The 26,930-nt window shown below is 50.1% G+C and overlaps 1 protein-coding gene across 2 annotated transcripts in view; it reads right to left on the reverse strand.

Moving 5' to 3' along the window:
- TXNRD3 (thioredoxin reductase 3) overlaps positions 1–24,497 on the reverse strand; it is a 35,874-nt gene extending 11,377 nt beyond the window's left edge. The window contains exons 1-11 of one of the 2 annotated variants that reach the window (XM_060180264.1): positions 24,314–24,437; positions 15,383–15,500; positions 13,842–13,902; positions 12,687–12,796; positions 10,276–10,389; positions 9,988–10,060; positions 7,029–7,148; positions 5,877–6,019; positions 4,141–4,256; positions 3,136–3,361; positions 1,720–1,812 (exon numbers count right to left, since the gene is read on the reverse strand). In XM_060180264.1, the coding sequence (XP_060036247.1) occupies positions 1,720–1,812; positions 3,136–3,361; positions 4,141–4,256; positions 5,877–6,019; positions 7,029–7,148; positions 9,988–10,060; positions 10,276–10,389; positions 12,687–12,796; positions 13,842–13,860 (1,014 nt within the window). In that variant the 5' untranslated portion in view covers positions 13,861–13,902; positions 15,383–15,500; positions 24,314–24,437. Of the gene's footprint in view, positions 1–1,719; positions 1,813–3,135; positions 3,362–4,140; positions 4,257–5,876; positions 6,020–7,028; positions 7,149–9,987; positions 10,061–10,275; positions 10,390–12,686; positions 12,797–13,841; positions 13,903–15,382; positions 15,501–24,313 lie in introns of both variants that reach the window. The other variant, XM_060180265.1, reaches the window with a different exon arrangement.
- Between the last annotated feature and the right edge of the window lie 2,433 nt (positions 24,498–26,930).

The following is a 26,930-nucleotide window of genomic DNA, read 5'->3' on the forward strand; positions in this document are numbered from 1 at the left end:
AGGTGGGGCCTGGGGGCTCACACTTGGGTCCTCGCGCCTAGTAACATGTGCGCTCAAGCAGGTGCGCGACCACATGGGATTTTGGAGTTTCATATATGAGAGTCTCTCGGCATAACCATTATGCTATCTACCCCACCCATCCGTAGCATTTTCTACGGCAGTGTAGCACACCCTGCACTCTTCCTTGTGAAACAGTCCTTAAATTAACTGTGGACTCAGGTGATTTCATCGTTCAAGTCTATGGGACAACCAAGGGCCTGGGAAGTAACCCAGGGGAGCATGTGTCTTGCATGTGTGGAGCCCTGGGTCAGACCGCCCACACCATGTGGACAATGAAGATGAAGCAACAGAAGCTCCATGGGCGGCAGAGCGGTGCTGTGGTTTCTGCCCCAATCAGAAAACATTCTCTAGGAGTGGGCCACTCCTGACACAGCGGGGCCCCAGGCTTGACCATAAACATGGCAGGTTAAAGAGAAACAAGCAACAAGAAGCTTCCTCCGCCGAAATTAAGAGGTGTTATCACCCCCCAAAAGTCCGTGTGAATGGAATATCTACAACATCTGCAGACTTCACTGTTTGTTTTTGAACAAGAAAACTTCTTTTTCTGGCATTATTGTTATCATCATCATCGTTACTTTGTGTGTATGGAACTGGGGGGGGGGGGTCCATGCCTGTGGGATTCCACTGCTCCAGGTCACTTTGTCACGTAGAAACCCAGCAAGAGCAAGAGAGACAGAGACAGAGAGAGAGAGGGAGAGAGAGAGACAGAGAGAGAGACACAGAGAGAAAGGGAGAGACAGAGAGAGACAGAGGCAGAGAGAGGGGGAGAGAGAGAGAGGGAGAGAGACACACACAGAGAGAGAAAGAGACAAAGAGACAGAGAGAGGGAGAGAGAGAAGACAGAGACAGAGAGACAGAGAGAGAGAAGACAGAGAGAGACAGAGACAGAGAGAGAGAGGGAGAGAGAGGGAGAGACACAGAGAGAAAGGGAGAGACAGAGAGAGACAGAGGCAGAGAGAGAGGGGGAGAGAGAGAGAGAGGGAGAGAGACACACAGAGAGAGAGAAAGAGACAAAGAGACAGAGAGACAGAGAGAGGGAGATAAGACAGAGACAGAGAGACAGAGAGAGGGAGAGAGAGAGGGAGATAAGACAGAGACAGAGAGACAGAGAGAGGGAGAGAGAGAAGACAGAGACAGAGAGAGACAGAGAGACAGAGAGAGACAGGGAGAGACAGGGAGAGGGAGAGGGAGAGGGAGAGGGAGAGGGAGAGGGAGAGGGAGAGGGAGAGGGAGAGGGAGAGGGAGAGAGAGGTCGCAGCATCGGAGCATTATCTGGTGCCGGAGCATCTCCCATGTGGTGCTGGGGCTTGGACCTGAGTCACGTGTACGTCAAGGCAAGTACCCCCCACCCCCTCACTGTGTTATTTATTTTAGTAAAATGTAATCCACTCTTACTGAGAAAACATTCAAAGGCAGAAACGTGTGACATACAATTTCCCAGCTAAGCCCCGGCAATAGTTGGGGGCGCTATAATATGGTTCTGGGGTGTTTCTGCACAGTCCCGCATGGGCACAGTCTACCGTGTCGAACGCTAACTGGCCCCCGCCCAACGACACCCACATTTCCCACCCTCTTCACAGGCTCAACATCTCCTCGGGTACAATCTCTCGTGAACCTCCTCTGGACAAATGTGCTGACGTTCAGAAGACGAGCACTCACTGTGTTACAGACTTCTTCAATGGTTTCCGGACCTTCCGTGGATTTAGCTACCACTTTCAGCTTCCCAGGCAAACCCTTCTCCAACTGCTGAATCTAGTGAGAATCAATAATGCAGCGATTCAATCCCCAGGTGACAGAGGAAAGCATAGGCCACAGAGTACACGCCTGTGCCTGGGTCTCTCACTGTGCAGAGTCAGGGAAAGGCGGGCCGCCCCGGGAGTCACAGGATCAGTGACATAAAAGGACTGGTGGGAGACCCTCCAAGTGCTGCCTTCCTAAGTCCTGTAGACCGCAGTCTCTTTTGCTGAGTAAGGAGACAGGCTAGAAAGATGAGCAGGAGGACACATTCTGATAGAGAGGCAAGAGGTTCATTTCCATCTTGTCCACTCTGAAGTATCTGTGAGGAATGCAGGTGAAGCTGGCCGGCAGGCAGCTGTATAACCGACTGTGGGGTTCAGGAGAAATGAGATCTCTTAGCCCTGACAGCCACTAGTAGCACGATGATGAAGAAGAGGCTGAAGGGAGACTGCCCGCAGGAGAAGTGCAGAGAAATAAGGAGGGCTAGAGGCCTCACTGTGGGCCCACAGACACAGGGAAAGGAGATTGTTTCAACCATGAGAGAAAGCCAATTTCTCCTTAAGACAAAGACAGAGAGGTGCCTGGTGATTCTGACAAGAGGGAGGAGTTGCAGACCTGGACAGGGCAGGGCTGGGAGTAACACAGTTGGCTGGACAGCTGCGAGTGTGAAACAGAGGCAAGAAATGAGAAGGAGCATGTGTAGAGTTCTTTGCTATATTTTAAATATTTTAACTTTATTTATTTTGACGGGGCAGAGAGAAATTGAGAGGAAAGGGGGAGAGGGAGAGAGAGAGAGGGAGAGAGAGAGAAAGTTGCAGTACTGCTTCACCACTTGTGAAGCTTTCAACCTGCAGTTAGGGACTAGGGATTGAACCAAGTCCTTGTGCATGCTAGCATGTGCACTTAACCAGGTGCACCACTGCCCAGCCCTGAGACCTTTTTTTATAAAGGGGAGAGAAAGAGGAAGCCAGCCTGAAAAGCAGAGGAGTCAAAAGAAGGCTTACTTGTCTAAAGACAGAGATGCTGATGGGAATGACAGAGGGAGAAACAATGACTCACCAATGGGACATTCCTACCAAGGGGGCAGGAGGGAAGAAGGGACAGCATGGTTGAAGAGGAGACCCAATCAGAGAGAAGGACGGTCACTGCTTCTTCTCACAGGAGAGAGGGACAAATGGGGAGTCCTGCAGACATGGGGGGGGGGAGGAACGCTGTCTCTAAGGCTCTCTAAGGTTCTCTACTGACAAAGGGGGCTAATTTGTTGAATGAAGGAAAGGGGCTAAAATAAAAAACTCAAGGGAGAGGAACCAAGGAATTCCAAATGCCATCCGGACTTACCGCCACAGGCACAAATTTCCTTAAGAACTTGACCCGGTGCTGTTCCATGTAGGCGCCCACTTTCTCGGCCATCTCCTGGTCAAAGCCTCGAAGCAGGACAGAGCGTACCATGACCGTGACGTCTAGGCCGAGGCCAGCCAGGAACCCCGCACACTCCAGGGCCACGTAGGAGGCGCCCACGACCAGTGTCTTGCCAGGGCAGTAAGGCAGAGAAAAAAGGTCATCGCTGAGAAAGAAGACCAAAAAAAGCACAGGCAGTTAAAAAAAAAAAAGTCAGCTGCTGAGGTGTCACTGTCCAGCAGTCTCTCACTGGAGAGACTACAAGAACCAGCCTACCAATGTCGTTGATAGTATTAGCCGTGGAGTGACACACGTGTTCCTCAGTTGTTCTGAAATCAAATCAATGGATCGCCAGCAATGCTACAGATATAATAAGCTACTAGACAGGCATGACAGCAGGAAGCAGCATGTTGTGCACTCCTGGTTTGTATGGAGTGAGCAGGCCTACACATCCACCTGGCCAGCAGCTCAAGGAAAATGAATTTCTTCATGTGCGTGAAGTAGATATAAAAAAAAAGTTTGGGAGGCGCTGTATCATGCTGAACAAAGTTCTCTTTGTGTGTGTGTCCCAGGAAGATGCCTATTAATCTCAGTATGGAGAACAGCCATGGCCTTCCGGATCAAGCAGCTCACTCATATTAAACAAACACTAAATGCTGACACTCATCAGCTTGGCCTCTTTGCTTTGACGTGCACAAGTAGAGAAGTCAGCTCCCAGACCACCTTGGGAAATTACCTAGAAACAGGTAGCATGTTTTGTGCGTAAATTAGACCTTACTGCTTCCCTTAACCTTATTCTCTTTACTCCACTACATCAGGTACCTGGCTTCTTACGCTGTACGTATCTTTGGCATCTATTAGATTATCTGTGAAATTAGGTAAGAGGTGGGCAAGTTGGAAACACATAAACACAGTTTATAATCAGAGTGGCCTGTCTCCTCTTACCTGGTAATACAGTATTCCTTATCTCCCTGGATTCCTAAGTAGCGTGGTCGTTCACCAGTCGCTATGACAAAGTTCGCAGCAGTGTAATAGGATTCCTGTCCTTTTCTATTGGTTGCCTGGAAAAGACGTGGGTGACTTCACTTTTTCCCAGACACCGTAGGACATCGGACAGGCTGCTCACTATTTTCTGTCATCCAAGTACGTCATTAGTACATTTTCATTTTAAAAAGTCAAGGGCGGGGCCAGGCGGTGGTGCACCTGGCTAAGCACACACACTAGAGTGCACAAGGACCCGGGTTCAAGCCCCCAGTCCCCACCTGCAGGAGGAAGATTCCATGAGGGCTGTGGGTATCTCTCTGTCTCTCTCCCTTTCTACCTCCCCTCCCCCCCGCCATGTTTCTCTATCTTTATCCAATAACAAATACATAAAATAAAATTTTTAAAAAGGCAAAGGGCCAGGCTTGGGAAATGGCTCCTTATGAGAGCACAGAACTGCATGTCTGAGGCACCAGAGGTCCCAGGTTCGGTCCCTGACAACAGCAAAGGCCAGAGTTGAACAGTGTTCTCATTCTCATTCTATCTATCTATCTGTCTATCTATCTATCTGTCTGTCTTGTCTGTCTGTCTATCTATCTATCTATCGCTGTCTCTTTCTCATATAAATATAAATCAGTCATCTAAAAATGGAGGTGTTTACACAAAGGGCTGCTTTAAACAGTGTGATGGAGGGAGGGCTGGCTGGAGGCAGGAACCTGCTGGGGGTAGTTGTGTCCTGAAGAACAGGCTGTGGGGGATCTGAAGTTTCTGGCTAGAACAAGCAGGGAGCCACGGCATCCCTAACCGATGACAGAGGCTGACAGAGGCCGCAGGTTTGGTTGGGAACGAGTGGGTGACTCAGCCAACCGTGACAGGCACATCACAACCTGAGGACTAATCCGCTGTGCTTCATGTGGATATAACTGGCTCATCTTTGGCTTCTAAGTGGCAGCTCTAAATATACCACCTCACAACTTATAGAAAAAAAACACATGGCTACGAAATGACCTCAGACCCTGTCAAGACCACTGCACGCCGCCCAGCTCCGTGTTAAGAATAACACCCAACTCTTCCACAACCCCAGTTACAGATGCGTGCTCACCAGAATGACCTCCTCTTCCTGGTGTGTAATACAGCTACTCACATAAAGCATACATGTATGAAACATGTGAATCATGACCCTTTAATTTTTTAATTACGATATATTTCATGATGCTTTTATAGCTAATAAATATTGGAGCTCTAGTTATAGCTTCACTCTTCTAATTGTTGAACGCTTGCTGAAAGTTTTGTCTTTTTGTCGTGTGAGCTTTGCCTGCATAGTCCAGACACGGGTTCTCTTTTTAAGGTGGCAGTGAAACCAACAGGCAACCAGCTTTGAATTACGAGATCTTTAAAACAGAATTCTGGGGCTGGGTGGTGGCACACTCGGTTGAGCACACGTTACAAAGCACAAGGACCAAGGTTTGAGTCCCCAGCCCTCACCTGCAGGGGGGAAGCTTTGCAAGTGGTAAAGCAGGGCTGCAGGTGTCTTATCTTTCTCTCTCCCGCTATCTCCCCTCCTCTCTCTATTCTAACCAATAAAAATGGGGAAAATGGCCTCCAGAAGCAGTGGATTCATAGTGCAGGCAGGCACCAAGCCCCAGTGATAACCCTGGAGGCAAAAACCAAAACAAAACACACCCACACCCACACAGCACCTTTACTTTATGGTGGTCGACAAACTCCCCATAGGCGTTGACATAGGCCACGCCCTTTTCCCTCAGAGACAGCTTGTAGGCCCAGTTCAGAGAGCCTATGTGGTCCTGGATGGCTTCTCTCATGGTCTCCCAGTTGTGCGTCACTGAGGAAAAAAATCATCAGGGTGAAGGCAGAAGGAGCATTTGACTTTTAACTGGATTGTCACTGCCGGGGTCTCACCATTCCATGCCCACTTTTTCAGACAGAAAGAGAGAAGAAGGGAGTCGGGTGGTAGCGCAGCGGGTTAAGCGCAGGTGGCACAAAGCACAAGGACTGGTGAGAGGATCCTGGTTCGAGCCCCCGGCTCCCCACCTGCAGGGGAGTCGCTTCACAGGCGGTGAAGCAGGTCTGCAGGTGTCTATCTTTCTCTCCCCCTCTGTCTCCCCCTTCTCTCTCCATTTCTCTCTGTCCTATCCAACAATGAAGACCTCAACAACAACAATAATAACTACAACAATAAAAAACAACAAGGCAAAAACAAAGGGAAAATGAATAAATAAATATTAAAAAAAAAAGAGAGAGAGAAGAGTCAGACGAGAGGAATGAAGGGAAAGATACCCCAACACCAACGTTTCCTCCAGCGCAGAACTGTGCCCATGCCAAACAAAGCAGGTGCACTAACCGGGTGAGCTATCTTGCCAGCCCGAGAACTTCACTTTTAATGGTGAATTATATCTAACCACATACGAGCACAGTGCATACAGCTCTAAGAATCAAGAAGGGTATATATTCTTTACACCAATTACAGTTTACACTTTTTCCTCTACTGGATGACACAGCACATGCAGAAAGCAGAATGCCAGAAAGCAGAACTCTGAAAACAAACAAACAAACACCCTCCAGGGGTGAGGAAGTGGGGGTGAAGTGGCTCTTCTACAGTAGGAAGGACCCTTCCTGTTGGCTCTACATTCCTTGAAACCTGACAATAGTGACTAGAACCCCCAACCTCCTGCTAAGGGTCTAGACTATCTGTAGCTGCAGCTCCCTTCTAGACAGTCAAGGACTCCCAATGCCTGCTGAGGAGGAGAGCTTCAGATAACCCCCGAATCAAACAGCCGGCCTTTCCTTCCCTCCTGCCCCCGCCAGTGCGCGTGGTGTCTGCTGGGACCCACCTTGCTGACTGTACTCCCAGCCGAACTTCCTTGAGTCGGCCAGCGCCTGTCCCAGCAGGGCTGCCTGATGCATCAGTTTCTTGGGGACGCAGCCGACATTGACACAGGTGCCACCAAGACCTGAGAGAAGGAACAAGAGTCATTCTGGTTTTCTGTCTGTGAGGGTTTAAGTGCAGAATGATGCTGTAAGGGCTGGGTTGTGGTGCGCTCGGTAGAGCGGATACAGTACCATGCATGAGGACCCAGGTTCAAATCCCTGGTTCCCACCTGCAGGGGAAGCTTCATGCACAGTGCAGTAACACTATAGGTGTCTCCATCTCCCTTTCCCTTCCAATTTCTCTATCCTATCAAAAATAAGTATTAAAAAAGACGTGTAGCAACGGCAACCTTGAATGGTTAGGGGATGAACACACACACACACACCACAAATACATAAACAGTTAGCCTAAACTTTATGTTAATGAGGTACTAAGGAATGCATCCAGAACCCAAGCAGGAGCAATCCTGCTGAGTCACCTCCCCAGAGCCATTTTTATTTTGCGTTCTAGAGACACTGAGAGAAACCACAAAGTACTGCTCCACCCTCCAGGCAGCTTCACCCACTTCTGTCCTGGGTGCTCCAACTTGGTACCTGGGAGGGAGCCCAGGGCCTCAGCTGTGGAAGGCACGGCAAGGAACCACAGCCCAGGCCCTAATCTTTACTCTGTAACCACTGGTCCCCGAAGGTGCGCTTGAACTGGTTTCTGGAGACAGAAGCTTCCACTGAGTCTGACTGCCCCTGGGATGAGAAGTGCACTCATCAGATCTGGACTGCACACCAAGGTCCAGAGCCCCTGTTTCAACCTTTCCTCTCTGGAACGCTAGGCCACTGCAAGCTGCCTGGGATATCTACTCTCGATGTCCCAACAATACAAAGCAGCCACACACAATCCTGCCCAACAGGTGCAGGGCGAGATCGTGAGTTCTACTCTTACCAGGGTCTCTCTCGGGAGTCCAGAGGTGTGGGGTGTTTCTGGACAGCAAAGTGAGATGAGGAGGAGAGAGGGATAAAAAAGAAAGAAAAAAGGACAGTGTGCACACTCCACCCTGATCTCACAAGAAAAATCAAGGTAGATTAGTTTTACTCCATAAAATCTTAACAAAACTTTTTTTATTACTCATTTATTGATGAGACAGAGACAAAGAAATTGAGAGACGGAGGACACAGGGGGAGAGAGAGAGACACCTGCAGCACTGCTTCACCACTTGTGACGCTTCCCCTCTGCAAGTAGAGACCAGGGGCTTGATAATATGTGCCCTCAGCCAGGTGAGCTGCCACTCAATCCCTAAGCAAACTTGTTTTTTTTGCCTCCAGGGTTATCACTGGGGCCATGCTGGTGCTATGAACCGCTGCTTCTAGCTACCTTTTTTCCTCTTCTTCTTTTCTTTTTTTTTTTTAATTTTTTTTAAATGTACACAGCAGAAGTTACTCTTTTATTTATTTTTTAATACTTATTTTCCTTTTTGTTGCCCTTGTTTCATTGTTGTAGTTATTATTGTTGTAGTTGTTGTTGGATAGGACAGAGAGACATGGAGAGAGGAGGGGAAAACAGAGAGGGGGAGAGAAAGATAGACACCTGCAGACCTGCTTCACCGCCTGTGAAGCGACTCCCCTGCAGGTGGGGAGCCGGGGGCTCGAACTGGAATCCTTACGCCGGTCCCTGCACTTCGCACCACGTGCCTTTACTACCGCCCGACTCCCCCTCTTCTTCTTTTCATCTGATAGGACAGAGAAGAATTGAGAGAGGAGGAAGAAATAGAAAGAAAGAAAGAAAGGCACCTCCAGACCTACTTCACTGCTCATGAAGGGTCCCCCCTATAGGTGGGGAGTGGGGGTTCAAACCTGGGTCCTCGTGTGGCTCTTTGCACTTTGTACTGTGTGCACTTAGCCGGGTGCCACCACCCGGCCCCCAGCAAAACTTTCTAACTGGGAGTTGGGCGGTAGCGCAGCAGGTTAAGCACACGGCGCAAAGCACAAGGACCGGCATAAGGATCCCGGTTCGAGCCCCCGGCTCCCCACCTGCAGGGGAGTCGCTTCACGGGCGGTGAAGCAGGTCTGCAGGGGTCTATCTTTCTCTCCCCTCTCTCTCTGTCTTCCCCTCCTCTCTCCATTTCTCTCTGTCCTATCCAACAACAAAGCAACGTCAACAATGGCAATAATAACCGCAACGAGGCTGCAACAACTAGGGCAACAAAAAGGGGGAAAAATGGCCTCCAGGAGCGGTGGATTCATGGTGCAGGCACGAGCCCAGCAATAACCCTGGAGGAAAAAAAATAAAAAGAAATCAAGTCAGAAACACAGACATGCTGGAAGCCCAGGAGAAGGCAGCACACCCAGTGCCCGCAGCACTGTGCAAACAGCAGCCGGGAGAGCACACACCAAACGGCAGGTACTGGACATCCGCCGTCGGCGAGTTTTTTGCAAAATCTTCTTGTTTCTCTTGCTCTTCCTCTCTCTCGTTCTCTTTGCTAGGGCTGTGTGTGTGTGTGTGTGTGTGTGTGTGTGTGTGTGAGTGTGTGATGTCAGGGCCTTGTGTAAATGTGCTTTCACTGCTCTAGGCCACTACACTATTTCCTTTAGCTAGAGACAGAGCAAGAGACCGCAGCAGCAGTGCTTCCCCCAGTGCCTTGGCAGCTCCCAGTGTGATGCTGGGACTCAAAGCCGAGGCTACGAGCACAGCGAGTCAGATGCCTTACTTGTGAGCTCTTCTTCGCAGCCTTTCTTTCATTATTTCCTAGTATCTTCCCAAATCGCAGCTCGCTGGCTATGAGGGGCTTGGACTAGTTCAGAGACTGTTTCCTCACCTATTAAACTGGTGACACCTCTTGAGATTGTCGTGAGAGTTAAAGGGGATGAGACAAAGCCAGCATGACAGGCGGCGAGCAGAGAAGCGTCAAGACAAAGACAGTAGCGGCTTACCCCAGGACGTGCCCAGAGGTGAGGGGACCACAAAATCCAGGACCATCACTTTCTTCCCCAGAATGGCAGCTTCCTACAAAAGAGGCTATATATAAAGACCGTCAGCTCTCTGACACACCCCCAGCAGAGAAGACTGTGCCACGTCTTTATACGGTCTTTTCTTCTTCCTGAAGCCAACCATTCCAAGAAGAAGCTTGCAGTGCAGCTTTACAATGGCCCTTGCTGAAGAGCAGGAGGAGCACAGGCGTGAGCAGGAAGAGTACCTTTGAGTCCCCTTTGGTTCCATACCTGAGCACACGAGAGGCCACCGGAACCACCACCGAGCACAATGAGGTCGTAATCAAAGCCATCAAAGCCCGACCCTTCCTGGAGGAGCTGCTGTAGCAGGCCGCTGTGGTGTGCCTGGGGTTTAATCAACAGGGGAAAGCAGGGGGCAGGGGTTACACCAGGCGCTCACACCCGAGGCTTAGTCTGCAGGGGTATCTTCAAGTTGGGGGTGTCAGCCTTTCTGGGTGGTGCTCAGTGCTAGCTCATCGGAAGGTCGGGCAGACATGTATTTTTTGCTCATTGTCATCTGTTAGCTAAGCTTGTGTCAGACGACCAAGAGGCCATGGGTTAATTTATGACTCTAAGTGAAGGTCATTTTCCTTAGTCCAACTCAGATATTACAAGCAAAGACAACAGAACAGCCAGGGGGCACTTCCCAAGACCACGGCGCTGAAGCTTCCTCCACTGTGCTACTGGCCAGGCTCAAACCTGGGCCACACAACGGCAACACAGTGCACTGACGTGAGGCTTCATTTTTGAAATCATTTCTTTTTTCTTCTTTCTCTTCCTCCCTCCCTTCCTTCCTTTTTTTCTCCCTTCCTTTCTTTCTTTTTAAGTTTTTTAATTAATTTATTTATTTATTTATTTATTTTCCCTTTTGTTGTCCTTGTCTTTTTGTTGTTGTTGTAGTTATTATTGTTGTTATTGATGTCGTTGTCGTTGGATAGGACAGAGGGGAGGGGAAGACAGAGAGGGGGAGAGAAAGACAGACACCTGCAAACCTGCTTCACCACCCGTGAAGCGACTCCCCTGCAGGTGGGGAGCCAGAGGCTCGAACCCGGATCCTTATGCTGGTCCTTGCACTCTGCGCCACGGGTGCTTAACCCCCTGCGCCACCGCCCGACTCCCCCTTTCTTTCTTTCTTTCTTTCTTTCTTTCTTTCTTTCTTTCTTTCTTTCTTTCTTTCTCTTTTCTGCCACCAAGGTTATCACTAGAACTCAGCACCTGCTTGATGACTCCACTGCTCCAGGTAACTTTTCCTTCCCTTTCTTCTTTTGAAAGAGATAGAGTGAAATACAGATGGGAGAGGCACAGCCACAGCACTGCTCTTCCACTTGTGAAGCTTGTCTCCGAAGCTTCCCCCTGTAGCTGGGGACTAGGGTCTTGCCCCACTGCTTGGCCCTGAGGCCGATTCTCACACATGGCCAGAAAGCCAGATGCTTCCTTCTCTCCCATGTTTCTTGTAAGCTGATTGAATCCTGATGAGCCACCACCACCCCAAGCGTTTTTCCTCTCTCAGCAACAGTCACAGGATTGGCTGTACATACAGGATTTTTTTTTTAATTTTTTTACCAGAGCACTGATCAGCTTTGGCTTATGGTGGTAAGGGGGGATTGAACCTGGGACTTTGGCTGGCTCCCCACCTGCAGGGAGGTTGCTTTGCAAGCGGTGAAGCAGGTCTGCAGGTGTCTTATCTTTCTCTTCCCCTCTCAATTTCTCTCTGTTCTAGCCGATAAAATAGGAAAAAAAAAAATGGCCTCCAGGAGCAGTGGATTCCTAGTGGAGGCACCGAGCCCCAGCGATAATCCGGGAGGCAAAAAAAAAAAAAAAAGGGACTTCAGAGCCTCAGGAATGAAAACTTCTTTGCATAACCATAAGCATTATGCTACCCTACTCCCACACTACGGTGCCACCCAAGCGCCACTCCACCACACGGGAAGCTCCCCTTTGCATGGTGCTCCTATGTGATAGCCAGGGACTCAAACCCATGGCCAAGTGTACACTCTACTAAGTGAGCTAATTCCCAGCCCCAGGGAAACCCAGTGCTAAGCACCTGCCATCCAACATGGAACTAGAGTTTATAGTGCGGCATCTCCCTGTCAAAGTGTTCTGGCTAAGGATCGATAACACCAGCACTTCTGACAGTGTGTAGGGGCTGTAACCCCTGAACTTCCCAACCTGTGAACTGAGCGGTAGCTTCTGGGGCTCATCAAGCAGAATGTCACTAGATAACAACGTTAATCACAGATTAACATACAGATGACATGGTCTTCTTCCCCAACAGAAATAGCTTTTTTTTGCCTCCAGGGTTATTGCTGGGGCTCGGTGCCAGCACTACGAATCCACTGCTCCTGGGGGCCATTTTTTCCCCTTTTGTTGCCCTTGTTGTTTATTGTTGTTGTTATCACTGCTGTCATTGTTGTTGGATAGGACAGAGAGAAATTGAGAGAGATGGGGAAGAAAGAGAGGGGGAGAGAAAGATAGACACCTGCAGACCTGCTTCACCACTCGTGAAGCGAACCCCCAGCAGGTGGGGAGCCAGGGGGCTCGCTCAAACCGGGATCCTTAAGCTGGTCAGTGCGCTTTGCGCCATGTGCGCTTAAACCGCTGTGCTATCGCCCGCCCCCCCCCCCCCCCATGACCATTTTTACCTGGAATGTTCGGTCACATCCACCCATATGCACTTTATTCACAAAGACATTGGGCACCGTCTTCTGATTAGTGATCTCTAGTAGCACGTCTTGAATATTGGCCCCATCGTCTAAAGAACAAAAATTAAATACTGAAACACACTGGAAAATCCCGGAGCTCCGTGAGAGAAACTGAAGCATCGTGACACTCAAGTGCTCACACGCGCACACCCATGTAAGTCAGTGTGTTAGATAACTTTAGGGAAGGATGACTCAAGGGAGAAACACCCAGGCTTTCAAAGGCCACCTTAAAGAATAAAGATTAAGCCACTGACCCCTTTCAAAACAAAGTCTTCTAAATTAGATTTCTATCTAAGTTAACTCAGTGACTACGCCAAGGCAAGTAGGTAAGAATCCTCTTTTAAGAGCAGGTCTCAAGATTAAGGTTTGCTTCAATGTCATATAACATGGAAGAGATTTTTCCTACAATCACACTTGGCAAAGCTTTATGATCACTATCCAAAATTTATCCCCCACCCTTGAAAATAAAACTGAGCCGTGGATACTTAATGCGTGAATATCCTTACCCGGCGTAGTCTTTAGGAAGCTCTCAGAGATGCAAGCGCATCTGACTGACTACGGCAACCTGGCTAAAAGAAGCTGATGAGGTCCCATGAAAGCAGATAGTAACTGTTTTGTTCACTGCCATTTCTCCCACCCTTGCAAAGCACACGTCTGTGTCAAGTGTTCAAGTATTACAACAGATGGAGCACGGGTGACAAGAATGCCAAAGTATAAAGCTGGGAAAATTAACATCGCCCTCCCCCACTGGGAAAACAATCAGGAAACGGGGGGCTTCTTCTCATTTATTGCAGCTTAATCTATTTTGCTAGAGAGTTGGCAGACACCTCTGAAGCGCCTGAAGTAATTCAAGGTAACAGCTTATGCCTTTTCCTCCCACTCCATCCCTAATACAGAAAACATATAAATAAGGAGAAAAAAAAAAAACGACGCCAAATTATCTGTCATGGGGAGGCTCATTTTCTGCATGGCTGCGGGAGACAAAGATGGTTCACCCAGCCTGAGGAGACAGGAGAACAGAGAAAGCAAACAAGAAGCAGTCATTAAAAAAAAAAAAGATATCCACACAAGTTGTATAAGAACCATTCCACTTACCCGTCTGATCAAGTTCCATCACATTATATTCGACTCCCAAAGAAGCAAAGAGTTCTTTCACCTGTCAAGGAAAATTCACTTGTGTTTTTACTCTCAGATTCAGCAGACGTGCCAAATACCAGCAGCGTCAAGCAGGATGCCCCAGGTAAATTTTCTTTGGGAACCCGAGCTAGGGCCCGCGCTTTCTGTCCCCTTCCCCTGCAGTGGCTTCCCAGAATCCCTCACATCATCTCTTTCCCGCTTCACTGTCACTCCTCAGTCTAGCATCCTCCTTCTGAACTCAGGCAGGCAACTTCTATGTCCACCTGAATGTCTTGGCGACTCGGGACAGTTTGAATGCACAACATTCCATGTTTCTTTTCTTATTTCTTTTTATTTATTTATTTAACATGCCAAGACTGGGGCTTTGCACCTGCCCAATCCACTCACCCTCTATCCTGTACAACAAGAGGATTCTTAGAGAGAGAGAGAGAGAGAGAGAGAGAGGAACATGGAAAGGGAAAGAAGGATGAGGATACCATACCATAGAGCCACCATGTGGTCCTGGGTGCTTGAACCCAAGTCCTCACCCACAGTGAAGTATGTTCTCTACCTGGTGAACTATTATTCCCCAGCCCCCATCTCCCCACCCTCCACCCCCACACCCCCACCCCTTTCTTCTTTAAGATGTACTTATTTCAAAGAGAGAAAGATTGGGGCCAGAGCACTGCTTAGCTCTGCCACATGCAATGCTAGGACCGAAGCCAGGGGTTCAGGCCTGCAGGGCCTGTGCTCTACTCACCAAGCTACTGTCCCAGGAACTGTTTCCTTTCAACGGTCATTGAGTCATTCCACAGATATTTCCCCTTCTCACAGAACCTCTGCTACTCTATGTGCTCAAGATATAACTGTAAGATCCTTGACCCCCAGAAGGAAAAGCAGGCTAGTAAACTGACCATTTGTCTCTTGCCAACTAGCTGCATAAGAGACCCTCAAGCATCACTTTGAAGCTTGGGAGACACACAGCATCTGACCCCGATCAGAATCTGCATTTGGAAAGCGCAGCAAAGCAGGGATTGTGAGTCACCTTCAGGCTTCCCTCTCTTGCAACAGCACGGTACCCTACATGAACTCCCCACCCAGCCAGTGAATCAGTAAGCATCAATCATCCTCTAAACTAAACTAGTTCATCTTGCTCACTCCCCAAGGTTGCTATCGAATCTGAGTCACCTCGAAGCCCCATGGGAATGTCTCAGTAATAGCTGGAGTGTTCGCTCGTCTGGCGTCTTCCCTCCAGTTTTCAAAGCCACAGCCAGAGAGTGACTCTATAAAGCCTGCGCCCACTTCGCCACCACTTCAGACCCGACAGTGCTCACAGCCCTCCTGATAAGGCCCAGGCCGTCACTGCCATATGCAGGGTCCAAGGAACTTGGTGTACCTGTTCCCTGACAAAAACGGGCACTGCCAGACAGAAACAAGAAGGCCAGAATGTCCCACGCCCTCCCTGGGTCTTGCTCATAAAACAGGGTTTCATGCCCCAAAGACCGGGTGGCCATTCTCACCCTCAGCTCTGGAGTGAGGTCTCCAGAGATTTTGCTCGGGCTTTAAGATCAGAGAGCTCCAACTCTGGCAGGATTTGCAACAGACGGTGCACGTCTACAACTGCTTCTAAGGGAGGTTCTGGGGGAGGAGGAATTGAAGGAAGATGGGCATAGACGCAAACAGGGACCGAGGCAGTGGCTCAGCAGTAGAGCACTTGCCTTGCAGGGGTGACACTCTGGGTTCAATCCCAGCATGGCATGAGAGTGCCATGGACGGTGGAGTGGTGCTCTGTTTCTCCACTCTCACTTAAAAAAATATATTTATTTACTATGAGGGGGAAGAGAGAGCCAGAACTCTGCTCAACTCTGGGGACTGAACCTGCAGCCTCAGGCATGCAAGCTGGTGCTTGAAAAGCCCCAAGAAATATTGTTGTTTGTTTGGTTTTTTTTTTTTTTTTTTTTTTTTGCCTTCAGGGTCAACATCAGGGCTTGGTGCCTGCATTACAAACCACTGCTCCTGGAGGCCATCTTTTTTTCCAGTGTTGTTGCTGCTGCTATTGTTGGTGGTGTTGCGACTGCTGCTGTTGGGTAGGCCAGAGATAAATTGGCAAAGGAGGGGAAGATAGTGAGGGGGAGAGAAAGATAGACACCTGCAGACCTGCTTCATCGCTTGTGAAGTGACCCCCCTGCAAATGGGGAGCCTGGAATCCTTGAGCGGGTCCTTGCACTTAACCTGGTGCTACCCGCCTGGCCCCTGGGAAATGTTTTGAAAAGAATAAATTCTAGGAGTTCTCACTGCAAGGAAAAGTTTGTTTTCTTTCTTTTTTTTTTTTTTACATTTATTATCTTTTGTTGCCCTTGTTTTATTGTTGTAGTTATTATTGTTGTCATCGTTGTTGGATAGGACAGAGAGAAATGGAGAGAGGAGGGGAAGACAGAGAGGGGGAGAGAAAGACAGACACCTGCAGACCTGCTTCACCGCCTGTGAAGGGACTTCTCTGTAGGTGGGGAGCCAGGGGCTCAAACAAGGATCCTTATGCCAGTCCTTGTGCTTTGCACCACCTGCGCTTAACCCGCTGCGCTACCATCCAACTCCCATTTGTTTTCTTTCTTACAACACACACACATGCACACACACTCACTCACAAACTCACACACACACACACACACACACACTCACACACACTCACATTCACACACACACACACACACTCACACACACACTCACTCACATTCACACACACACACACACACTCTCACACACACTCACACACACACACTCACATTCACACACACACACTCACACACACACACACACACACATATAGAAAGAGAGAGAGAGAGAGAGATCACAACACCAAAGCTTCCTTCAATGTGGTGGAGGCCGGGCTTGAAGCTGGGTCACACACGCGTGGCAAAGCAGCACACTATTCAAGTTGAGTTCTTTTGCCATTCCTGGAAAAAAGTTCTCCGGATTTTCTTTTTTTTTTTTCTTGGTTTGTTGGTAGATGTTAACTGTGATGATCGTTTCAAAATGTATGGAAGCCAAGCTACCGAGCTGTACACCTTCAACTGTAATGTACATCAGTTATTTCTCAATGAAACTGGAAAAGAAAAACAAAGGTGCTTCTGAAAACAATGGAGGCATTGGTGGTGAGGGTTAAGAGGAGGCTGGCAATTCCACTGGGGTAAGAAGCTGAACTGTAGGCTGTCTGACTTGGCAGAGTCAGAAAAGAGAGCTCACATTAGCCCTTCCACGGGGCTAATCAGCGTGAGCCCCAGATTCTAGCCTGTGAAGCTCCTGGATTTATCTGGATTGGAGTGTGGCACAACTCACACCCCAGGGCACTGCTGGCATTGAGGACAACCAGCCTGTGCTCACGCGGCTTGGCATCGGATATGAAACCAGCAGAGTCACCGCCACCCATCCTCCGCGGTGCCCGCACACACACTCCAGAGTGACATCAGAGGCCTCATCTCACATGGAGACAAACCCCAAACAGGTCCCTCAAATAATCTGGTCAATTCACTATTAAGAAATAAGCGAGCAGGAGCTGGGAGAGAGCTCGTGCTCTACCAGGCGTGAGGCCTTGCGTCCCAGCCCCAACACCACATGGGAGCACCGTGGGTGACACCAGTGCAAACTCCATGGGTAGTGCAAGACCCTGTGGTGTTTCTCCTCTCTGTCTCTCCCACCCTCTTTTCTCTTTTTCTTAAAAAATGACAGGTATAGGGACCGGGTGGTGGCGCACCTGGTGGAGCGCACAGGTTACAGTGCGCAAGGACCCAGGGTCGAGGCCCCGGTCCCCACCTGCAGGGGGAAATCTTCACAAGTGGTGAAGCAGGGCTGCAGGTGTCTCTCTGTCTCTCTCCCTCTCTCTATCTCCCCCTTCCCTCTCAGTTTCTGGCTGTCTCTATCCAATAAATACAATTAAAATTTTTTTTTAAAAATGAAAAGTATAAAAATGGATGTGAAAGCGTATCAGTGGCATCATGTAAGCACAGGGTGCTTTCCTGGGTTCATTCCCCGGTGCCATATAAAAAAAAAAGGAAAGAAAGGAATGGGGACCAGGAGATAGCTCAGCCAGCAGACTGCAACCACCAGCCTGTGTCTGGCCGTACGGGAACACCATGATGCAGCAAGAACAGCCAGGGTGGCGGAGTGGTGCTGTGGTGCTCTCCTCATCTCCCTCTCTCTTTCTCTCCCTCTCTCTATCTCCCCCTCTCTTTCTCTCTCTCTCATCTTTATTTATTTATTTATTTTGGGTAGAGACAAAGCAATTGAGAGGGGAGGGGAGATTAAGAGTAAGAGAGATAGAGAGACACCTGCAGCCCTGCTTCACCACTTGTGAAAACCCCCCCGCCCCCTGTAGGTGGGTCCCCCTCTCTCTCTAAATAAGAAACTAAAGAACCAGGCCCAAGCAATCACTCAGAATAGTGTCCTTGAGGTCATTTTAGTCCAGGTCAAGTGTCCACTTATCTTACCCAGAGGGAGAGGGCCTGGGTTCAAGCCCTGGCACCACGCGGGGGGGGGGGGGGGGCTCCATGCTTGGTGGAGTGGAGTGGAGGTGTAGTAGCTCTCTTCTCTCTGAATAAAGTTCAAATTTAAAAATTAGAACAATGAACAGTTTCTGACAATGAGAGCCCCCATTCAGCACACACACATACGTAGTATAAATGCCAGAAAAAAGAAAACAAAGTAGGAGTCAAAGAAATATCCCCCCAAATACCAACTTTGATGAAAGTCAGTCATCTATAGATCCAAGAAGCTTGAGGATCCCAAAATAACTGAACAGCAGCTCTGGAAAGTGGTCAAAGAACTATCAGGCAGCCCAGCCTAATAGTTTTCCTGTCCGATCAGGAAAATGCAGGCATGGAATAGTAGCAAGTGCTATGGCATCTTTAGTCTCCCATTACACCACCCCTTATCTCCCTTCACCTGACCCCAACCCCAGCGCTGATAACTCAGAAAGGAGGAAGCAGATGCCTGGTTCCTTCCAGTAAAGGTAGAATGAAGATGCAGTGTCCTGACCTGTCGGACAGCTGCCCACAGAACCAGTCTCAGACACTCAGAGTTCAGATGGCCAAAAAGGGCTGGGACTCAGGCCAAGCAGAACACCAAGAAGCAGTGGGTGTGGCTTCTGAGATCCTGCAGACAGCTGGGGGCAGACGGACATGACAGGCAGAAGAAATCCCTATCAGTCAGGGTTCTTAGAAGCAGCAGGGGGACTGAGGGAGCAAAGTCTACAGGAGTATTTGACCCGTGTGTCAACAGTACACAAACAGACTCCAAGGAGGAGAATGCCCAAAAAAGATTTGAGAGAATCCCAAGTCTCCACATGGAGCGGAACCAGTGGAGGGCTTGCTCAGCACACAGTCCGTCTGTTTTTCACAATGCCTAATTTTCAGCAAAAGACCACATATCCCACCAAATCTAGAAAACGTTATCCAAGGGAATAAGCTAATTTCCAAAAATGTTTCTGAACAAGTACAAACTTTAGACTTGGTAGATAAAGACTTTAAAGTGGTCTTAAACATGCTCAAAGAGGAAACTTAAGAGTCAAAAGAAATCAGTGAAACAATTCATGAGCAAAGGGAGGATACCACCCGAGAGAAGAGAGAAGTAACCAAACCAAACGCGAACCATTCTCAGCAGAGCCTTTCATATGCCTGACCTGTGACCCACTGTTTCACTCCACCTGCAGGGGAGTCGCTTCACGGGCGGTGAAGCAGGTCTGCAGGTGTCTGTCTTTCTCTCCCCCTCTCTGTCATCCCCTCCTCTCTCCATTTCTCTCTGTCCTATCCAACAACGAACAACATCAACAATGGCAATAATAATAACCACAACAAGGCTACAACAACAACAACAAGGGCAACAAAAAGGGGGAAAAATGGCCTCCAGGAGCAGTGGATTCATGGTGCAGGCACCGAGCCCAGAAATAACCCTGGAGGGGAAAAAAAAAAAAAAAGATCTAAGTTCACCTAGTCAATCAACCCTTGTCACACGCTTGGCATTATTCAACGCTCTGGTGACATAGCAATGGCCAGACTGACCTCCTGGCCCTTTTATAAGCTTCAAAAGACACACTTTTAAAAACAGAGATAGAAGAAACCAGGAGAGAGACAGCTCACGTTACCATGCATGAGTCTGGCTGGAGCTTCAACACCACAAAGGCGTATCATAGACAGCATGTGTGTGCGTGTGTGCGTGTGTGCGTGTGTGCGTGTGTACGTGGGGGGGGCAGGAGGAGGCAGGGAGTAAAGCTGCATGGATGGTGGCGGAGTGAGTGCTGTGCTGTGCTGTGTCTCCCTATTTTTCTCTCTCTCTCAAATAAAAATAATGGGAAAAAAATCAGAATGTGCATAAGGCCCTAGGTTCATTGCCCAGGACCTCCAAAAAATGGAGAAAGAGAGCTTACAAGCTATCCTAGAAAAAGACCACACAGATGTCAGAACCTGACATGTGACGACTGACCATTAGAATAAGTATGGATAGACAGACTCTGACCAACGACACAAGGATGGCTGGCTGGTCATAAACAAACAGTAACTGGGCCCTTGCTCACATCAAGAGTATCAAATTCAGGTAGGATGAAGGTGAGTGTGAAAAGTGCACTTTAAAGCTTCCAAAATCCAAAACATCTTTATAACTTCTCACTCATAAATAAATGACAAAGTTGCTCAACTTCATCACGGAAGTGCAAATTAAAGTCAGAAAGAAGTACCATTTCACAACTGCTAGCATAGCTGTGATCTTGGATCAATACTGATGGGGAAATAATTATAAGGCTATAAGAAATGCTTACCTTCCTTGTTCCACCTGCCCAAAATACAAGCCAGGAAAGCCTGTTCATACAGATCTTAGACATTTTTAATTGCCTAGTGGGTCATGTGAGGTTTCAGCACTGGGTTTCATAGAGTTGCCCCAGTATCAAGTGTAGAAGGATGTTTTAGTCATGGTCTATATATTTTCTCAGGGACTGAGACTTTCCCTTGTGAAAATGATACTGCCTCTGCTGGGGCCACAGAGCTTTTAGAAGAATTTCTCTGACCTGGGACACTCCTCTAGAATGCCTATGACAAGTTTGTGTCATCTGACCGATTTGACAACATTTTCATTGTGTTGTGAAACTCTCAGTCCCCTGGTTTAGCTGAACACATCAACAGTACACCTTCCTTTCTCTCATCCTGCCTGCCTGCTTTTCTTTGTTCTCTCTCCCACTCTCTCTCTCTCTCTCTCTTTCTTTCTTTCTTCCTTACCTTCTTTTATTTCCTCACTGAATCACTGGGGCTTCACTACAGGCTAACTTTTTTAGATGGAAACAGAGAGCTGGGAGAGAGCCTGCAAAACAGCATGGCCAAAAGAAGTATTGCCATTGCTCCTTCTAAATCACAGCCTCAAAATCCCTGGTCTTCATAAACCCACGCCCTTTGAGATAGTCACAGGATACCCAGTGCATCTAGTTCCTGCCCTCTTGATGAGATAAATTCCAATGCTGTGAAATTAATCACATCTGTCAAGTATAATCATGCTCTGATTGAGTAATCTTTTCACGGAATGCTCCAGGGTGATCAAAGCCTTAAGGAACACACCCCACAAACTATAGAGATCTCATCTATAGGGGCGGGAGGACCTCCAGAAAGACTCTCCGCAGCCTCACTGTCAGCATCCCCAGTCAGATACAGACAAGAATTCCTCGCACAGCCAGACATCAGGGAAAAGACTCTTGAATTCATGTGACACCTGTAAAGACAGCACCAATTCTTAACTGGGTCCTGCACACTATCTGGTGACCTGAAGATAAAGTTTTCCTATAACTATATTTATCAAGACTTGTTTCCCCAAGATATCAGAATCGGTTCTGTTGGCTATAAAGAGGCTGAGATGAGAGTACCTAAGAGATCTTTGTTCTATCTCTCTCTGTTAATCGAAAAAGTTCCCAAGCTATGCACTTTCTTTCCAAAGTGGGATGTGAGAGCTCCCTCGTAATACCACAGAATGGCTTTTCAGAGAAACGTGTCGACTGAAAGGGGAAAATGTGGACAGAAGCCCCATTTCCATGGGGTCGAGGCTAGAAGAGAGCACCCACTCATGCATCGTCAGCACAGCAGAGGCTCCCACAGGCCAGGAGTCTTCAGCGGGCAGTGATGTCATTTCCCTGCACCAAGGAAAAGAAGAGAGGTCTGTGCCTAGCAAGGGGCCCTGCAAAAGCTTTCTGGCAGAGTACAAGTTTTAGCTCTCAGGAGGTGCATGTGTTTCTTGCTATGAACCTGCACTTTGCAAATTGTCCTCGTTTTTTTTTTTTTCTTTCCCCCAAATAAACAAACCCATTCTGTTGGTGAAGCATGGGCTGCTTCTTGGTTGAGGCCAACAAAGGTACAGCATATTAAGAGCCAAATAACTCTGTAACAGCAGGATCTTTTTTTAAACTTCTATGTCAAAAAAAAAAAAAAAAAGCAAACTCAATGATTTAGTGTGATTCATCAAATGGTATGAGTCACCACCGTAATGAAAATTAACAAGCCACAGCTACAGATACTTACACACAGAGACATCTAGACAGATTGGGGAGGGAAATACCTAGGAACGTTTAAGATTCTATTGGAAATATAGGAAGTACCCAAACTGGCCAAAGGGAGCAAAATATTGTTTCAGGATATGCAGGTATTTGGTAGAACTGTGAGGAAGAACGAGGGATTCTGAATAGAGGCTATCCTTGCAGGGTGGGAAGAGTATGTAATCAGGGAGGGTCACCCTAGGAGGCATCCAGAGTCATTTTATTGCTCTTTAAAGCGAGTGAATGACTTGCATGGGTTATGAAACCACATAAAGTGTGGTGTAAACTTAAAAAATAAATCGAAAACTACATCCTACTTCTTCACATGTTCTGTGTATTACTAGCTCAGTTTTTCTCATGAAATGTAATATCACCATAAGAATATTCGATGACCCTAAATACACAAGGGTCTATTTTTGAAAAGTTTCTTTGCAAGTAGGTTACTAGTTACTATAAAAACCCAGAACACGGGAGTCGGGTGGTAGCACAGCAGGTTAAGTGCAGGTGGTTCAAAGCACAAGGACCGGCTTAAGGATCTCGGTTCGAGACCCTGGCTCCCCACCTGCAGGGGAGTCACTTCACAAGCAGTGAAGCAGGTCTGCAGGTGTCTGTCTTTGTCTGCCCCTCTGTCTTCCCCTCCTCTCTCCATTTCTCTCTGTCCTTCCAACAACAACGACAATAGTAACCACAACAATAAAACAACAAGGGCAACAAAAGGGAATAAATAAAGAAACCCAGAACACATATGCCCATCCAAGTAATGTTGAGAGTGGGCATACCTTGAGTGCCTGAAGCTCCCAGTTAAATCCCTGGCACCCCACATGCCGAAGTAATGCTCTGGTCTCTTAACACTCTTAAAACTTGTTCTTTAAGTAATGCTGAATTCCTAGCTAGCTTTCAAGAAGTTAAGGTACTGTGCAACACAGCTGAGTAACCCAGCACACCTCACACCCTCACACCATCCCTTCAAGTTCATTTTACAAAAGTGGAAACCAGGGATGGAAGAGTCCTGCAGCTTGGTCAAGGCCACCCAGTTAGCAGGGGGGTGAGGGGGATCTGAAAGCTTCAGTCCACTCCCAGTTTGTAGCCTTACTTAAACTTTTTTTTTTTTAATGTTGTCTCACTCCAGATCAACTCTTGATAAGCCAAAAAGCACCGAGAGAGAGAGAGAGAGAGAGAGAGAGGAGAGGGAGGAGGGAGAGCAGAAGCTGTGAATCTCCCAGATGCAAACCCACCAGCCTGGCCCAGGTCAGCTACAAGTTGTGCCCAAGGAGCTGAGCCAAGGGACCTATTCCTGGCTTCACGTCACCCTTCCCTTGACAGGAAGGACCACAGCCTCCTGGGCTGCACATGCCGGAAAAGGTCTCACTCAGGCCTTGGCCCTGGTGAGAAAGGGACTCAAGGAGGACGAGCCAGAGGGGCTCCCTGAATTGGGAGAAAGATCCCCCCAGCGCCCCCGCCCAGCTCCCACCATGCCTCCTCCTGCTGTCAGTCATCCTGCAGGTGCCCAGACCCCCCAGGACCTTCGGGACCCAGGTCTCCCGCCCCCCTGAGCCCCCCCAGGTCTCTCGCCCCCCCAGGTCTCCCGCCCCCCTGGGCCCCCCAGGTCTCCCGCCCCCCCAGGTCTCCCGCCCCCCTGGCCCCCCCAGGTCTCCCGCCCCCCCAGATCTCCCGCCCCCCTGAGCCCCCCAGGTCTCCCGGCCCCCCAGGTCTCCCGCCCCCCCAGGTCTCCCGCCCCCCTGAGCCCCCCAGGTCTCCCGCCCCCCCAGGTCTCCCGCCCCCCTGGGCCCCCCAGGTCTCCCGCCCCTCCAGGTCTCCCGCCCCCCGGTCCCCCCCCCCCCCCGGCCCCCCGGCCCCCCGCCCCCACTTCCTGCCGGGCCGCAGCCCCGCCTACCCGCGTGCAGTAGGGGCAGTAACTCTTGCTGAAGATCATCACCCGGTTCTCGGCGATGAGGCTCAGCAGGCGGCGCCGCAGCTCCTCCCGGGCCTCGGCGGACAGGCGGCCGGTCCCGGGGGACGACAGGCGGGCGCGGCGCCCGGGCGGCGAGGACACCGGCACGCCGCGCACACTGCCCAGGCGGCGGTTGGGGACGCCGCCCAGCTTCGCCGGGCCCGGCGACTTCTGCGGCCTCGGAGGCGGTGGCGGCGGGGGCTGCGCCAGGGTGGCGGTGTCCTCCGGGTCGGGCCCGGGCTGCGCAGAGAGGGGAACGCAGCGCGGACGGCGCGGTCAGCACTGGCTCCGAGCTGGGGGAACCCGGCGAGCCGACCCACGACGAGCGCCCGCCCCAGTCTGCCTGGGGGAGCCCGCCCCGCCCACGCCCCGCGCCCGCCCCGCCCACGCCGCCGCACGCCACGCCCACTGCACCGCAGTCCCGCCCACGCCGCCGCACGCCACGCCCACTGCACCGCAGTCCCGCCCACGCCGCCGCACGCCACGCCCACAGCGCCGCAGTCCCACCCACGCCGCCGCACGCCACGCCCACTGCGCCGCAGTCCCGCCCACGCCGCCGCACGCCACGCCCACTGCACCGCAGTCCCGCCCACGCCGCCGCACGCCACGCCCACTGCACCGCAGTCCCGCCCACGCCGCCGCACGCCACGCCCACAGCGCCGCAGTCCCACCCACGCCGCCGCACGCCACGCCCACCGCGCCGCAGTCCCGCCCACGCCGCCGCACGCCACGCCCACTGCACCGCAGTCCCGCCCACGCCGCCGCACGCCACGCCCACAGCGCCGCAGTCCCGCCCACGCCGCCGCACGCCACGCCCACCGCGCCGCAGTCCCGCCCACGCCGCCGCACGCCACGCCCACCGCACCGCAGTCCCGCCCACGCCGCCGCACGCCACGCCCACTGCACCGCAGTCCCGCCCACGCCGCCGCACGCCACGCCCACCGCGCCGCAGTCCCGCCCACGCCGCCGCACGCCACGCCCACAGCGCCGCAGTCCCGCCCAGCACACAGACACGCCCACACGATCGCCCCACCTGTTGCGCCTCTGTCCCTCCCAGGAAGCCACCATCCCGCAGCGCGTGTGAACTTGACCACCTGAGCACGTGAGACAACCCAGCCACACTTTCCAGTCCAGGTTAGGTCCACTGTCCGTGATGCCACCCCGAGGACTTTTCTTTTCTTACAACCAGCCCGCCCTTAAAAAGTTGTGTTTTTTTTTGTTTGTTTGTTTGTTTTTAAAGACGAGGAGAGCCAGACAGTGCTGCTCACCCAGTTGAGTCCACATGTTACTAAGTTCAAGGACCTGGGTTCAAGTCCCTGCTCCACACCTGCAGAGGAGACACTTCAGAAGCACTGAAGCAGGTCTGCAGGTGTCTGTCTCCCTATCTGCATCTCGGGTCTCAAGTTCTCTCTGTCCTAACAAATAAAATAGGAAGGAAAGGAAAGCAGGGCCACCAAGAATGGTGGATTCCTAGTGCCTGCACTGAGCCCCAGTGATAACTGTGGTGGGAAATAAATAAGATAAGAAGAAGGGAAAAAAGTATATCTATAGTCTAGGGAAATGGCTAATTCTTTTTTACATTTATATCCCACAAACTAAACAAAAATATTGTGTCTCTGTTGGGACCCAGTTTGAAACAAGTGACCTAGGCTGCTCCCTCCGTTCCTGCTACAGAGGATTCTGGGGATCCCTTTAACAGAGAGGCCCTGAAATCACCTGTGGCAGAAAAGACCTCTTGTCCCCATCATCTGGGTGAGGAAAGTGGAGGGCCCCAAGGGCTGGGCCTGCCCACACTAACTTACATTCTGCTGATTTACAGTGAGCTGAAGACAATTCCACCGAAAGAGAGACAGCATCACAAGACCAGCCTGGGCACCTGGCCCAATCTACCTGTCCAGTCTATCGGTGTCGCCCAGGTGCACTGTGCCCAGCCTCACTGGCTTTCTCCCCGTGTCTGGGGTCTGTCACACCCATGTTTGCCTCAGTGTCTTTGCCTTTGCCGTTACCTCCTCCTAGAAAGTACTGCACCTCCAACAAAGTCTAGCTCCTTCTCTTCAACCAAGTCTTCATTTCAATGATCCCTTCTTATGGACATTTTGCCTTTTACTTAGAATGAAGTAGTGGGCAGAGGGGGTAGCATAATAGTGCTGCAAAAGATTTCCATGCCTGAGACACCAGGGGTCCCAGGTTCAATCCCCAGCACCACCATAAGCCAGAGCTGAGCAGTGCTCTGGGAAAAGCAAACACCACAGGATGAAAACAGCACCCAGTCCCTCTGATGTCCCACATCCTCGCAGTTATCTTCTCCAATTGCTGGCTCCCCTACGGATTGTCCATTTTCCCCACCCCCTCAACACCAGAATGTGAGCCTCTTCACACCAGTTCTAAGCTGTATCCCCACAGTCTATCCCAGACCTTGACCCATACATAGCAGGCATGAATGAATGAATGAATGAATGAATGAGCGGTTCAGACATGCCACAAATTACCAAGGCATATTTTACAGGAGCAAGTTAGATCCCTGTGCAACAGGCTAGGATCTCCAGTCAGTCTCCTTCAT

The sequence above is a fragment of the Erinaceus europaeus genome, chromosome 21 (assembly GCF_950295315.1).
Source record: "Erinaceus europaeus chromosome 21, mEriEur2.1, whole genome shotgun sequence".
NCBI lineage: Eukaryota > Metazoa > Chordata > Mammalia > Eulipotyphla > Erinaceidae > Erinaceus > Erinaceus europaeus.